General features: G+C 42.7%; 1 protein-coding gene across 10 annotated transcripts in view; it reads right to left on the bottom strand.

The window, feature by feature from the left end:
- GIGYF2 (GRB10 interacting GYF protein 2) overlaps positions 1–15,288 on the bottom strand; it is a 131,287-nt gene that overhangs the window by 16,647 nt on the left and 99,352 nt on the right. For all 10 annotated transcript variants that reach the window (XM_006042660.3, XM_025289148.2, XM_044945286.2 and 7 more), the window contains 5 exons: positions 14,515–14,615; positions 13,742–13,842; positions 11,736–11,897; positions 10,266–10,424; positions 4,930–5,166 (listed from right to left, as the gene is read on the bottom strand). In XM_006042660.3, the coding sequence (XP_006042722.1) occupies positions 4,930–5,166; positions 10,266–10,424; positions 11,736–11,897; positions 13,742–13,842; positions 14,515–14,615 (760 nt within the window). The remainder of the gene's footprint in view (positions 1–4,929; positions 5,167–10,265; positions 10,425–11,735; positions 11,898–13,741; positions 13,843–14,514; positions 14,616–15,288) is intronic.

Raw genomic sequence — 15,288 nt, 5'->3', positions numbered from 1 at the left:
TTCCAGTTCAACCAACATCCTGTACTGGCCAGAGAACTGAGGGTTGTCAATCACACTTTTCAGAACAACTCTCTCTCAAGTGACATGCAAACAGTAGGGAATTTGGGACATTTTCTGACCCCCGAATGCCTAATATCCTTCACTGATACTTGAAAAATCTACATTTTCCCCCTGCTCTGATACTGTTACCTTACTTTTTCAACACCATTTTTTAAGTAACATTTCTTTAAGAAGTATTAAGAACAATCCTTAAGAAATGTAAAAACAGAGAGTCTGTAGGACTTGTGCCCTGACTTACGCTCTCCCAACCTCCAGCTCAGCCAGCACTTCAGATGAGGGGAGCCAAGAACACAGGCCTCCCTCTCTCCCCTCGGCTGCCAGACAGAGGGCTGGTTTCCCAGAAAGAGCACAATATTAGCAATTCTCATCCTGGCTCCAGCTGCCTGTTGCAAAGGCTAAGTTAGAGACAAGCACTGCTGAGATATGGGAGCTTGCTTATGTCTAGCCTCCACTTATGGAATGGAAACTGCATAGAGCTACTGAGACTGTTGTTTAGTTGCCAAGTCGTGTCTAACTTGTTTGCTACCCCATGGACTGCATGGTATTTCTCAGGCAAGAATATTGGAGTGGTCTGCCATTTCCTTCTCCAGGGGATCTTTCCGAGCCAGGGACTGAACCTGGGTCTCCTGAGACCATGGGGGCCCTGACTGCCACTGCCCTATAGTTTGAAAGGCAGAGGTTCCACGCCACCAGGAAAGGTAAGCCAAGGAGATCTGAGGCTCAGGTCCCTCCCCAAGGGCTTAACTGAAAAAGTGGCTGCCACTGTTCTGAGAGCAATTCCCTCCTAGCTCAGTAGGTAAAGAGTCTGCCTGTAACAATCAAACAGAGACCCAGGTTTGATTCCTGGGTCGGACCCGGAGAAGGAAATGGCAACCCACCCCAGTATTTCTGTCTGGAGAATCCCAGGGACAGAGGAGCCTGGAGGGCTACGGTCCATGGGGTCACAAGAGTCGGACATGACTTAGCAACCAAACCACCACCACCACCGTTCCCAGCTCCAGAGCTGCGACTCGGGGAACTCTGGCCTTGAGGATGAGGTGGGAGGAACAGATCGGAATAGGGAGAGCTCCAGATCTCTTCTCAAAGGAAACTAACTTCATTTGCAACAGAGTGTGGAGAATGAGGAGTTGAAGCCTAAGGGAACTTTCAACATCAGTGGATGTTGGGGTAAAAGGCAGTTAGGGGGTAACTGGCAGATTCACTGGAGACACAGGCTAAACTGTAGGCTGCTTCTTGGTCTCAGAATTTGAAGATAACATGATACAGAAAATCCTAATGAATTCACTAAGAAACTATTAATAAATCAGTCCAGCAAGACGGCAGGATATAAGCTCAGTATACAAAAATCAATTGCACATCTATACCCTTACAAAGAACAATCTGAAAATGAAATTTTGAAAATTTCACTTACAATGAAAGCAAGACAAGATACTTAAAAATAAATTTAACAAAAAGAAGTACAAAAACTATACTCTTAAAAACTATAAAACAGAGAAAGAAGTTCAAGATCTAAATGAACATAAAAACATCTTATGTTTACAGATCAGAAGACTAAGTATTGTTAAGATACCAAGACTCCTCAAACTGATCTACAGAGTCAATGCAATTCCTATCAGAATCCCAGTTGGCTTCTTTGCAGAAACTGACAAACTCATTCTAAAAATCCATATTAAATTTAAAGAAACACAGAAGAGCCAAAAAATTATGAGAAAAAGGAACAAATCGGGGGGACTCACTTTCTGATTCCAAACTTAACAACAAAGCAATAGTAATGTCAACACGGTATATTACTAGCACAGTGATCATACAGATCACCTGAACAGAATTCAGAGTGCAGAAACGAATCTACGTGTCCAATTTTTTAAGGAGAATGCTGCAGCCATTCAATGGACAAACAACAGTCTTTTCAACAAATGGTGAAAATAGGACAACCGGATAAATGACAAGCAAAAGAATGAAGTCAAACCTTCACCTCATGTAATTTACAAAAATTAACTCAAAATAGATTAGGGAGCTAAAACTACAAAGTCTTAGAAGAAAACATAGGATTCTATAAAACTATGACCTCAGATTTAGTAATTCTTAGATATAACAAAAGAACAAGCGACAGAAGAAAAAAACAGATAATTGGGACTTCATCAAAATGTGAAACTTCTGTGCATCAAAGGACACTGTCAAGGAAGTGGAAAAAAACAAATAAGAGAAAATATTTTTAAATCATCTGATATGGAACTCAAATATCTAAAACATATAAAGAACTTAAAAAACTCAATAATAAAAATAACCCAGTTTAAAAATAGGCGAAGGACCTACATAGACATTTTTCCAAAGAAGATTTACAAATGGTCAATAAACACATAAAGAGATACTCAACATCATTAGTCATCGGGAAATTCAAACCAAAATCACTACAAGTTATCACTTCACACCTACTAGGATGGCTATAATCAAAAAGTCAGATAATACAGATTGATGAAGATGTGAAGAAACTTGAACCCTCAACCACTAAACACAAAACGGTGCAGCCATTTCAGAAAACAATCTGGCAGTTCCTTAAACCATCAAAGACACTGGCACCACATGACCTAGCAATTCAAGCGCTAAATATGAAGCCTAGATAGGAACCTCATGGCTCATTCTCCAGCAACTTCATTCTGCTCTCACAAACCCCCTCCATTCTCCAAACTGGCTGTTTGACCTTTATTTTTTTCTTTAAATTTAAATTTTCACTCCCTTTATGGCTCAGTTTGGAAGTTATCTTCTTTCAGGAAAGCTTCCCAAACGCCTCAGATGGGCAGTGGGTCTCACGTATCAGTGAGCATCAGAAGCCCTGGAGGGCTTATTCAAACACAACTGCTGGGTTCCATTTCCAAGAGGTTCTCATTCAGTAAGTCTGGGTAGGACCCAAGAATGCACCTGCCAGGCTGGATGAAATTCAAGCTGGAATCAAGACTGCCGGGAGAAATATCAATAGCCTCAGATATGTGGTGTGGCTCACACGATAAAGAATCTGCCTGAAATCCAGGAGACCCCAGTTCAATCCCAGAGTCAGGAAGATCCCCTAGAGAAGGGAAAGGCTACCCACTCCAGTAGTCTTGTCTGGAGAATTCCATGGACAGAGGAGCCTGGGGGGCTACAGTCCATGGGGTTGCAAAGAGTCGGACACGACTGAGTGACTAACACTTTTCACCTTCAAATATGCAAATGATATCACTGTAAAGGCAGAAAGTGAAGAGGAACTAAAGAACTTCTTGATTAGTGCGGAAGAGGAGAGTAAAAAAGCTGGCTTAAAACTCAACATTCAAAATACTAAGATCATAGCATCCAGTCCTATCACTTCATGGCAAACAGATGGGGAAAAAGTAGAAATAGTGACAGACTTTATTTTCTTGGGCTTCAAAATCACTGCAGAGGGTGACTACAGCCATGAAATTCAGATACTTGCTCCTTAGAAGAAAAGCTATGACAAACCAAACCTAGACTGCATATTAAAAAGCAGAGACATCACATTGCCGACAAAGTCCATATAGTCAAATGTGTGGTTTTTGCAGTAGTTGTGTATAGGTGCTCAAGAGTTGCATCATAAAAAAGGCTGAACGCCAAAGAATTGATGCTTTTGAACCACAGTGCTGGAGAGGACTCCTGAGAGTCCCTTGGACAGAAAGGAGATCAAACTAGTCAATCCTAAAGGAAATCAACCAAGAATATTCATTCGAAGGACTGATGCTGAAGCTGAAACTCAAATACTTCAGCCACCTGATGTGAAGAGGTGACTCACTGGAAAAGACTTTGATGCTGGGAAAGACTGAGGGCAGGAGGAGGTGGAGGTGACAGAGGATGAGACAGGTGAATGACATCATCAACTCAAGGGACATGAATTTGATCAAACTGTGGGAGATAGTGAAGGACAGGGAAGCCTGGCATGCTGCAGTCCATGGGGTCACAGAGTCAGACACAACTTAGCAACTGAACAACATCAACAAATTCCCAGGTGATCACACCCTGAGAACTACTGCTCCGTGCTCCCTCACTCACTGCACTTACCCCACTGTATTCCAATTTTCTGTTTATGTCTTTATCCTACGAGCTCCTTGAAGATAGGGGATACCAAGCCTCATGGCCAGCCATACAGTCCATGAGAAGTTTTGTAGACCCTACCATATATCTGCTCCTCCCTCTCCACTTACTCCTATTTCATCAACAGTTCTACTACTTTCCCAGTCATGGAAGGCCTACTATCTAAGAGCCATTCCAACTTTTGCGCTCATCCCTCAGATTTAGAGCATCACTAGGTCCTGCTCATTAATGTCAGCCAGTTCTCATCTTGGCCCTATTCATTCTCACCACCACCATCACACTCTCTTTACTGGTTTCCCAGTCTCACTTTCTACTATTTCAAATAAGGCTTTGATTTCTCCTAAAACCTCATTTTGCATACATCACCTCAATCCACCTTTCAATAACCCCCACAGTCAGCTATGTTTCAAGCCCTGTATGATGGTTCCTACTTACACACCCAAATGTTTGAGTTTCTTGCACTCATGAGTCTATGGGCTTTTTGAGGACAGTCGCCTTGTCTCGTTTATCCTTGCCTTAGCACTGCTGAACTGATACAGTAGGTGCCAATGTTTAAATTTATGAACCATACAGATCCACCTGGTTTTTGCTTATGTTGCTGCTCACGTCGTAGCCTCTTTTACTTATTCTTCCCTTCTCTAAATGCATGTTATATTTTGCTGATCAAAAAACCAAAGTCTTAACATTTAACATAAAGAATAGTTTATGCCACCGCACTGCCAGCATCCACCCAACCACAAATGCAGGCAAGCAGCTCCTCTGACCAGTGGCCTGGTCGGCGCCTGGCTTTACCTTCATCTGTGCCAGCTGCTGCTGCTGCTGCTGCTGCTGCAGCCTCCGGAGAGCCTCCTGCTGCTGCTGCCTCTGGCGCAGCAACTCCTTCTGCCGCTGGAGCTCCAGCTCTTTCCGCTTCCGCTCCTCCTCCTCGTGCCGCAGCCTGGCTGCCTCCTCCTCCATCCGTAGCCGGTTCTCCTCTAACCGACGCTGGGCTTCCTCTTCTTCCCGGGCCCATTTCGCAGCCTCCTCTTCCTTCCCAGAAGGAAAAGTAAATAATAAAATTTAATTATGTTTTAAAACAAACCTGAGTCAGTTTTCAAGGCTTCGGTCAGAGGCGTGCTTGCCAGATAACATCATGCTTCATTTGCTAATTTCTACATAAAAGGAACATCACTCTGGACATCTGTGGTAATACTGATCTCTAAGAGATCACCACAACCTCAGGCAAGATCCCTTGAACCTGCTCCAACCCTGAGGCAGAGCCAGCTCCTCAGGGTGCTGGGTGCAGAGAGCTGTCAGGACCTGCAAGGAAACTATCTGGAAAGCCTCAGCCAATGCCGGACCCAAAGCGACTTCACAAAACCACTTAATTCCATCTGAGGGTCTCACCCCTGGAGGCTCACAGGTCCCTGGGAGATCTCCCCCTCACACATCCTCTACCCCTCTACTACTTTCAGCAGTACCTGGATCATTTTCTTTCTGCTTCTCTCCCTCAAAACCATTCCACGTGCCCCCTGGAGTTCTCCTGGCCTCCCTCGGTGGAGGCTGGTTACAGCCCTTGCAATGCTCTATCTTATCCGGGTAGCCCATGCTCCTCCAGTCTCCAGAACTCAGGGCAGACATCAGCTACTCTACGAGGACTTTCTTTGCCTTCAGGAGGTAGATGTCCCCTCTGTCTTTTGCTTACACTCAACTATACTTTGTCCTCCTCTCTCTGGATGCTCTTGGCCAACCGGTGACAGCAACTACTATTACCTATCCAGCAACCATTCCTTTCGGTCTTCTTCTTTGTAGAGAAGAGCCTCCTGTCACATCCAAGGTTTAAAATGCCAAGCTTTGCTTTTTAAGCTTCCAGAGTAAATTGGGACACCCATGTAATCTAATTTAGGCCAAAGGGCTGATTCTAGAAAAGATATTCTTCCCAGAGGAAAGGCAAGAAGCCCGAGAGAAGGGCCACACCCTTCCTGGGTACAGTATGGTATCCAATACTACCAACCATCAGGTAAAAAACATGCACTTAAAAGTCAGCACAGCAAGACATGGCACAGCAGAGTGTGAACCATGAGGGAAGAAGGCAGCACGCCAGGACATGACAGGAGGAGCACGCGAAGCACCTGGACTCAGCCATATCACTGAGTCACTGAAGTTCATGTTCAGCTGCCTTATCTCCAGAATACCTTGATAGGTGAAGCAATAATGTTATCTGCTGTTTTAGCCAATTTTAGGTCAATATTTTGATTTTTAAGTTTAAAGATCTACAATGTGGCATTTATTTCTTATAAAATCATTACCTACATAATCTGTGAGCTTCTTGAGGGCAGAAAAAATTTCTCAAAGTTCTGGACTTGAGCAGGAAACAATCACAGTAACTAGCATATGGTATATTATCAGAATATATTAACTGTTGAATAAACAAACCAAATAATGCATTAACATACACTTTAACCTGGAAATTATCTACCTCTAAAGAATTTAGATTTCTCTATAAGAGTTTCAATTAAGAACTTAAGCAAAAGCAGGTAATCTCCAGTTTTGTGTCAATCTAACCAACAAACAAAAACCTACATCCGTAAGTGTGGACTGCTGAACGTGGTGACTTCCTTCCAAAGAATACAGTAAAGGGGAAAAGTATGGTGGAGAACCCTATAAGCACTACTACAGCCAGGAGATCAATGTCACCAATAATAACCACACATCATGGTGCTACTATATACCCTTGGCATGTGATGAAAATGGTACTGTGATCTTCTCCCAACACCCCCAACGCCAGTTTAATTATGGAAAAAAAAAAAAAAAAAAACTTCAAAAAAACTCTGATAGAGGGTTACCCTACAATATACTGATCAGTATTCCCTAAAGTGGCTTAACTCAAAAAAAAAAAAAAAAAAAAAAAAATTCTGAGAAACTGTCATGGCCAAGAACAAGCTAAGGAGACATGACAACTAAATGCAAGATTCTGAATGAAATCCTAAAACAGAAAAGGAACATGAGGGGAAAACTGAAGAAAAAGCCTTTTTAGTTAATAAAAATGCATCAATATTGATTTAGTAACGTGTCAGCATTGGTTTATCATAATTAATGTACCATATTAATATAAACTAGTAAGCAGGAAACTGTACTACTGTCCCAATTTTTCTGAAGATCTAACACTGTTCTAAAAATAGAATCCACTAATAAAAAATCTATTACTGTTCTTAAACATTAAAGCAAAATGCTGCAGAGGTATGGCTGCACTGGAGTTAGGTAACAGCCACTGCTGTGTGATCTCACGGCTACACTAAGCAGCAGAGACCTACACGCTCTAATGGTGCAGATGGGGGAGACCCTAAGGCAACGAGGCGCCAACCTCCACGTCAAACGTTTGGTTTTTTAAGAGCAGCCCTTCTTCGATTACTTTGGTGCTATTTTTTGTTTGTTTTGATTCCTTGACATCTTGCTCAGCTTTTATAATTACATGTGGGATAGCTATTACAAAAGTATTAAGAGCCACTCTTTGGCATTGCCTTTCTTTGGGACTGGAATGAAAACTGACCTTTACCAGTCCTGTGGCCACTGCTGAGTTTTCCACATTTGCTGGCATATTGAGTGCAGCACTTTCACAGCATCATCTTTCAGGATTTGAAATAGCTCCACTGGAATTCCATCACCTCCACTAGCTTTGTTCGTAGTGATGCTTTCTAAGGCCCACTTGACTTCACATTCCAGGATGTCTGTCTGGCTCTAGGTGAGTGATCACACCATGGTGTTTATCTTGGTCGTGAAGATATTTTTTGTACAGTTCTTCTGTGTATTCTTGCCACCTCTTCTTAGTATCTTCTGCTTCTGTTAGGTCCATACCATTTCTGTCCTTTATCGAGCCCATCTTTGCATGAAATGTTCCCTTGGTATCTCTAATTTTCTTGAAGAGATCTCTAATCTTTCCCATTCTGTTGTTTTCCTCTATTTCTTTGCATTGATTGCTGAGGAAGGCTTTCTCCTTGCTATTCTTTGGAACTCTGCATTCAGATGCTTATATCTTTCCTTTTCTCCTTTGCTTTTCGCTTCTCTTCTTTTCAGAGCTATTAGTAAGGCCTCCCCAGACAGCCATTTTGCTTTTTTGCATTTCTTTTCCACGGGGATGGTTTTGATCTCTGTCTCCTGTACCATGTCACGAACCTCCATCCATAGTTCACCAGGCACTCTATCTATCAGATCTAGGCCCTTAAATCTATTTCTCACTTCCACTGTATAATCATAAGGGATTTGACTTAGGTCATACCTGAATGGTCTAGTGGTTTTCCCTACTTTCTTCAATTTAAGTCTGAATTTGGCAATAAGGAGTTCATGATCTGAGTCACAGTCAGCTCCCAGTCTTGTTTTTGCTGACTGTATTGAGCTTCTCCATCTTTGGCTGCAAAGAATATAATCAATCTGATTTTGGTGTTGACCATCTGGTGATGTCCATGTGTAGAGTCTTCTCTTGTGTTGTTGGAAGAGGGTGTATGCTATGACCAATGTGTTCTCTTGGCAAAACTCTATTAGTCTTTGTCCTGCTGCTGCTGCTAAGTTGCTTCAGTCGTATCCGACTCTGTGCGACCCCACAGACGGCAGCCCACCAGGCTCCCCCGTCCCTGGGATTCTCCAGGCAAGAACACTGGAGTGGGCTGCCATTTCCTTCTCCAATGTATGAAAGTGAAAAGTCAAAGTGAGGTCACTCAGTCGTGTCCGACCCTCAGCGACCCCATGGACTGCAGCCTTCCAGGCTCCTCCATCCAGGGGATTTTCCAGGCAAGAGTACTGGAGTGGGGTGCCATTGCCTTTGCCCTACTTCATTCTGTATTCCAAGGCCAAATTTGCCTGTTACCCCAGGTGTTTCTTGACTTCCTACTTTTGCATTCCAGTCCCCTATAATGAAAAGGACATCTTTTTTGGGTGTTAGTTCTAAAAGGTCTTGTAGGTCTTCATAGAACGTTCAAAACTTCAGCTTCTTCAGCGTTACTGGTTGGGGCATAGACTTGGATTACTGTGATACTGAATGGTTTGCCTTGGAAACGAACAGAGATCATTCTGTAGGTTTTGAGATTGCATCCAAGTACTGCATTTCGGACTCTTCTATTGACCATGATGGCTACTCCATTTCTTATTAAGGGATTCCTACCCACAGTAGTAGATATAATCACTATCTGAGTTAAATTCACCCATTCCAGTCCATTTCAGTTTGCCGATTCCTAGAATGTCGACGTTCGCTCTTGACATCTCCTGTTTGACTAATTCAATTTGCCTTGATTCATGGACCCAACATTCCAGGTTCCTATGCAATATTGCTCTTTACAGCATTGGACCTTGCTTCCATCACCAGTCACATCCACAACTGGATATTGTTTTTGCTTTGGCTCCATCCCTTCATTCTTTCTGGAGTTATTTCTCCACTGATCACTGCAGACAGTGATTGTAGCCATGAAATTAAAAGATGCTTACTCCTTGGAAGGAAAGTTATGACCAACCTAGATAGCATATTCAAAAGCAGAGATATTACTTTGCCAACAAAGGTCCATCTAGTCAGGGCTATGGTTTTTCCAGTGGTCATGTATGGATGTGAGAGTTGGACTGTGAAGAAAGCTGAGTGCCGAAGAACTGATGCTTTTGAACTGTGGTGTTGGAGAAGACTCTTGAGAGTCCCTTGGTCTGCAAGGAGATCCAACCAGTCCATTCTAAGGGAGATCAGTCCTGGGTGTTCATTGGAAGGACTGATGCTGAGGCTGAAACTCTAATACTTTGGCCACCTCATGCGAAGAGTTGACTCATTGGAAAAGACTCTGATGCTGGGAGGGATTGGGGGCAGGAGCATAAGGGGACGACAGAGGATGAGATGGCTGGATGGCATCACCGACTCGATGCACATGAGTGTGGGTGAACTGTGGGAGTTGTTGATGGACAGGGAGGCCTGGCGTGCTGCAATTCATGGGGTCGCAAAGAGTCGGACACAACTGAGGGACTAAACTGAACTGAACTGAAGAGCCACTCAGATCTCTTTTGGTAACTTTCAGCAACCTGAAAAAGCTTTAGACGGGCTCTCCTAAAATCCTAATACTTTCTTAATCACTAATTCGTAGCTTCAAAGAAGAAATGAGGAGAGCAAGCCCTCTGATCACCTGCTTGCGTAACAATTCCTCTTGCTTCCGCCTCTCCTCCTCTTCTCGCCGCCTCTCCTCCAGTCTCCTAAGAGCTTCTTCCTGCTGCTGTCTCTCTTCCTCTTCTCGCTGCCGCCTTAAAGCAATTTCTTGTTCCCTCTGGCGTCGCAGAGCTTCTTCCTGAATTAAAGAGGGTATGTGTGAGTGTGTGCATACCCTTCTGTGCATCTCAACTAATATGTTATCAATACATTATAATTTGAAAAGAAAGAGACTATGTGCTGCTAAGATTCTGTCAACAGTAAATATAAAACGTATCTAACCAACATCTAGGGTAAAAAGTGTTCATGTGAGCTGGGGAATAGGCATATTAAGAGTCAAAATAATTTGTACTTAAAATATTAATCGTTAAACAGCACTACATGTGTTAAGTTCCCCCTGGTTTCAATGTTAGCACCATCATTTCCTGATTAACGCCAGTAAGGACTCAAGTTTTGGTTTCTCTGTTGCTACCAATAGTCCTGATTTTTCTTAATCAACTGAGAACCTAAGTCGGCAGCAAAAACACCTGGTGAGTAGAGATAAGTTCTCCAGTCAGGTATGGAATAAAGCCGCATGTCACAGAACATGTTCTCAAGAAGTGAAGTCCTATGGATATTAAATATACAGAAAAGGGACCCACTGTCAAAATAACTCAGGAAGAAATCCTAAGCAAACAGAATGAAACAGATGCCTTTACTGTAACACTTCTTAAAGTCCTTACATACTAGGGTAGAGTGTGACTCTAAGAAATATTAGCAGTTCTAATCTAATCTCAGCATGGGCTTCCCTTGTAGCTCAGCTGGTAAAGAATCCACCTGCAATGTGGCAGACCTGGGTTTGATGCATGGGTTGGGAAGATCCCCCGGAGAAAGGAAAGGCTACCCACTCCAGTATTTTGGCCCGGAGAATTCCATGGAGGACATGGATGCTTTTTGTTTTTCAGTTCTTATGGCAAAAAACAAGGAAATATGTAGTAAAGGCTAGACATGCTAGGCTGTTACAAAGTAGATTCTTTCAAATGGGATCTTTAAAAACCTGAGGAGAAAATAGTCTAAGGCACATAATAAAGAGTTCCTCAAAAAGAAATACAAATGGTTGAGCAACATGAAAAACGTTTAGTGTCACTGGTTATAAATACTTTAAGATTTAATTATTTCTCAAATCTAACTGGTTTATGAAACCCCAGGAGATATGTGAAAGCCATCAATTCTAATGATTTACTAGAACTGATGAACATCCCTCCAGTAGCTATTAATGGATAACAGACATTTCTCCTGAAGGAAGTGAGTGCCCTAACATTCTAACCCCCGTCCTGCTGAGAACTCCCCAATGCCTTAGGGAAGCCCCCTCCAGGAAAACTAGGACCTGTGAGATGACGGGAGAACAGGTATCCTGGAGGCCCGCCCTCTTTCTGCACCGATTCTACAGGCAGAGTTCTCAGAGACACACCTGTTTCCTTCGGGCAAGCTCTTCTTCCTCCCGCCTTTTCCTTTCTTCCTCCTGCTGTCTCCGAAGAATTTCCTCCTGTTGTCTCCGGAGTTCTTCTTGCCTCTTTCGCTCCTCCTCTTCCCGTTTCGCCCTCATTTCTGCCTCTCTCCTCTCCTGCTCCAGCTGAGGTTACACAAGGGTACTCTTAGAAACTTGAAGCCAAACACAGGAACACGCCACATCATGACCAGTACTGTCAGGAGCTGGTCCGTGCAGACACGACCATTCACTAAGTTACGTGTGGAGCAACCAGGGAATGAGAGCTCTGAGAGCGCTCTGAGCTCTGCGGTCACAGGATCAGTGGAGTTTCACACTCTTCTCCACTGAATGCTCTTGCCTCCGCTCTGCCACCCACGCCTCTGCTCCGCACTACGACTACACCACATCTCCCACCTGCAGGGAGGGCAGCTGGCCTAACAGTAACACCAGAGGCTCTTGGGTTGGCATTTCTTTGTTCATCCCTACAAAGGATTTTCTGATTGAAGATCTAACAGTGTGTCTAACGAAGTTTCAGCTGAAATGTCACAAAAGCTACTAGTATGAAAAACTACAGAATTCTTTAAAAATCTGAGGATTAACCACTTCACAAACTCCATCCCGTAGAGCTCCCGAGTACTGGTCAAATCCAGCCCCGAGACTCCAGTTCTATTGCCACATATACAACTCAGGCCTTTACTTTCTCATGCACATTCCTACGAGTCCATCACCTGGCTTCCCATCATCCAGTTTTGCCCATGGTCCCCAACTCAACATCTGACTCTCCCAGGCTTACATTTAACACCATCCTTTACTTCGAAAATAAATCCTAAGTCTTTAACGTGACACAGGCAAGTTACTGGCCTGCCTCATCTTTAATCTCTCTCATCATTTATTCTTCAGACATACCAGCTCCAGGCTAGACCAAGTTATTTAACTGTTTCCTGTGCCAAGATGTTCACATATACTCCTAGCCTTTACAGGTCTTGCTTCCTTCAACTGCAGTTTAATTTTCACTTTACTGTCAACCCCAAATCCTACAACTGAAATAACTCCTACTATCCTTTAAGTGACATTAGCTCAGGAATCACTGTCTATTCAAGTGTCATCCAATTTCTGATCCCCACCTCCCCTACTAGGAAGCTGGCCCACGTGCTTTCTTGTGCTCCTTGTCTGTGTCCGCATCCTGTCTATCCCTGACACACATGTGCACACAGACAAGAACGCAAGGTTTCATTAGCTACGTGTTCAAAGCACAAAGCACAGAAGGAATAAGAACAGACTCAAAAACTGTTGGAACTCTGGTCTGTCAATTCATATGGAGACAGATCTTGACCACAAACTCTTTTCATGTTCTGGGCACTCTAAAGATACTATCACTACCTCAGGGGATAAGAATGCACTAAATATAAAATAGAAATAAGATTGTCTCCAAGGCATGAGAACCCAGAAATCATTACAATGACACCAGGCATTGACAGGCAACCTCTCTGACAGGTATTAAAACCAAAATTCAAGATTGTTAGCTCCTCCAGAGTATGCAAATGAAACACATAATGTAATGTTAACGTTGAGCTTTTTAGTTGTATGTCTTGGACTCTAGAGTGCAAATAAACACCACCATAAAGATTTAATGTGGGAACTCAAGCCTCAGATCAAGGGTCTAATAAGCAATATAGTGGATATTTTCTTATGGTCTTATAATAAGCAATTATCATGAAAGGTGTAATATATGACTGTGATCATTAATGTGTCAACAAACCCATACTGACTGACTTAATTTAAACTTGTTACTTTTAACTGTTTTGAGGCCTTTTGTGGGGGAAGGCAGCACAATAAGGAGAGAGTGTGAATGTGCTTATACCAGCTACATAGCTGTGAATTTAAAGGAATAATGTGTGAGCAGCTAGAGTGATACAGGTATCAATAAGCAAATGTCTATGTCCTGCAGCTGGAAAGCAGGCACTGCTATGGCAGAATGAGATGCAGACCTTCGCAGCTTTGGCCTTCTCCATCTGCTGAAGCTGTTCAAGGGCAGGTCCTGGAGTCGCGGGGTCAAGGGGAAGATCCCATACGCTACCGCCTTCCCAAACTGGAAGACAGGAAGGAATAGAGGTGACGGGTATGAGAGCTGACACACACGGCTAAATATCCAGAAGCATAAAGAAGCTGCTCTCCTGTCCCAGAGCGAGCTTCATCACAAGGGTCTGCTCTGCTTCTAAACAGACTGAACCACCAGCAGGCTCTAGTTTATAACAATACCCGTCGGCATATCCAGAAGGAAAGAAAGCACTAGGCAAAAAGATGATAAAATGAGGCAACAACAGCAGCCTTTTCTATTTCCTAAATTTCTGGGTACCTACAGTGATAAGTTACACATCAATCCTTGACTCAAAAGAATAGGTCATCATTACTTATGTTTTTATTTATGCTTTTTCTCCAATGATTAAAGACAATTTAAAAGACTTTTCTACAATGGGTTAGGACAATGTTTTTAAAAAAAAAAAGAAAAAAAAAAGAGGAGGATCAAGTTCAGGAAATCTATCTACTAAAGAATTTCCAGCAACTCCTTAAGAGCTATTTTCAATCCTTTGCTGGGGCCTATTAAAAAAATAAAAATTTTCTTTAAAAACCACTTTTCATTAATATTCACTACAAAGCAGGTCCCAAAATGGATTAAAAAAAAATAACAAAAAACTGAATTATAAAAGTTATTAGACTCTAAATCCTTGGAGCTATACTAAAGGCCAATCTAAGTTTTTACCTGTAGGCTGTGAGGGTGCTGGCTGGAGTTCCCAGATAGAACCAGTATCTGGCACTGACACAGACCTAGTTACTGAGGGAATGATGTTCTGATCAGATATTCTGCAAAAGGGAAATCAGAAAATTAACAAAATTAACTTGTTCTTGTCATTCAAGAAAACAGATAAAGAAGTATTTTCAGATTATCTGTAGGTTTTCAAGGTTCAATTCAGTTCAGTCGCTCAGCCATGTCCGACTCTTTGCGAACCCATGAATCACAGCACGCCAGGCCTCCCTGTCCATCACCAGCTCCTGGAGTTCACGCAAACTCATGTCCATTGAGTCGGTGATGCCATCCAGCCATCTCATCCTCTGTCGTCCCCTTCTCCTCCTGCCCCCAATCCCTCCCAGCATCAGGGTCTTTTCCAATGAGTCAACTCTTCACATGAGGTGACCAAAATATTGGAATTTCAGCCTCAGCATCAGTCCTTCCAATGAACACCCAGGACTGGTATCCTTTAGGATGGTCTGGTTGGATCTGCTTGCAGTCCAAGGGACTCACAAGAGTCTTCTCCAGCACCACAGTTCAAGGTTACTTAGCCAAAAAACTTCACTGTTTTAACTAAAATATTTAACCAAAACATTTAGGAAAGAAAAAAGGATACACACAAAGTAATCACACTTCTGGACTCCTCAAGGTATTGGCAAATTTTGATTTCCAAATAATAGATATGCCTACTGTCTTTAAAAAATTCAGTAAGAGTCACAGAGGCAGCATTTATCATGGAAAAAAAAA

Source organism: Bubalus bubalis, chromosome 6, assembly GCF_019923935.1.
Source record: "Bubalus bubalis isolate 160015118507 breed Murrah chromosome 6, NDDB_SH_1, whole genome shotgun sequence".
Classification (NCBI taxonomy): Eukaryota; Metazoa; Chordata; class Mammalia; order Artiodactyla; family Bovidae; genus Bubalus; species Bubalus bubalis.
Note: the sequence above shows the minus strand (reverse complement) of the source record. Positions and strands in the feature narration are given on the sequence as shown.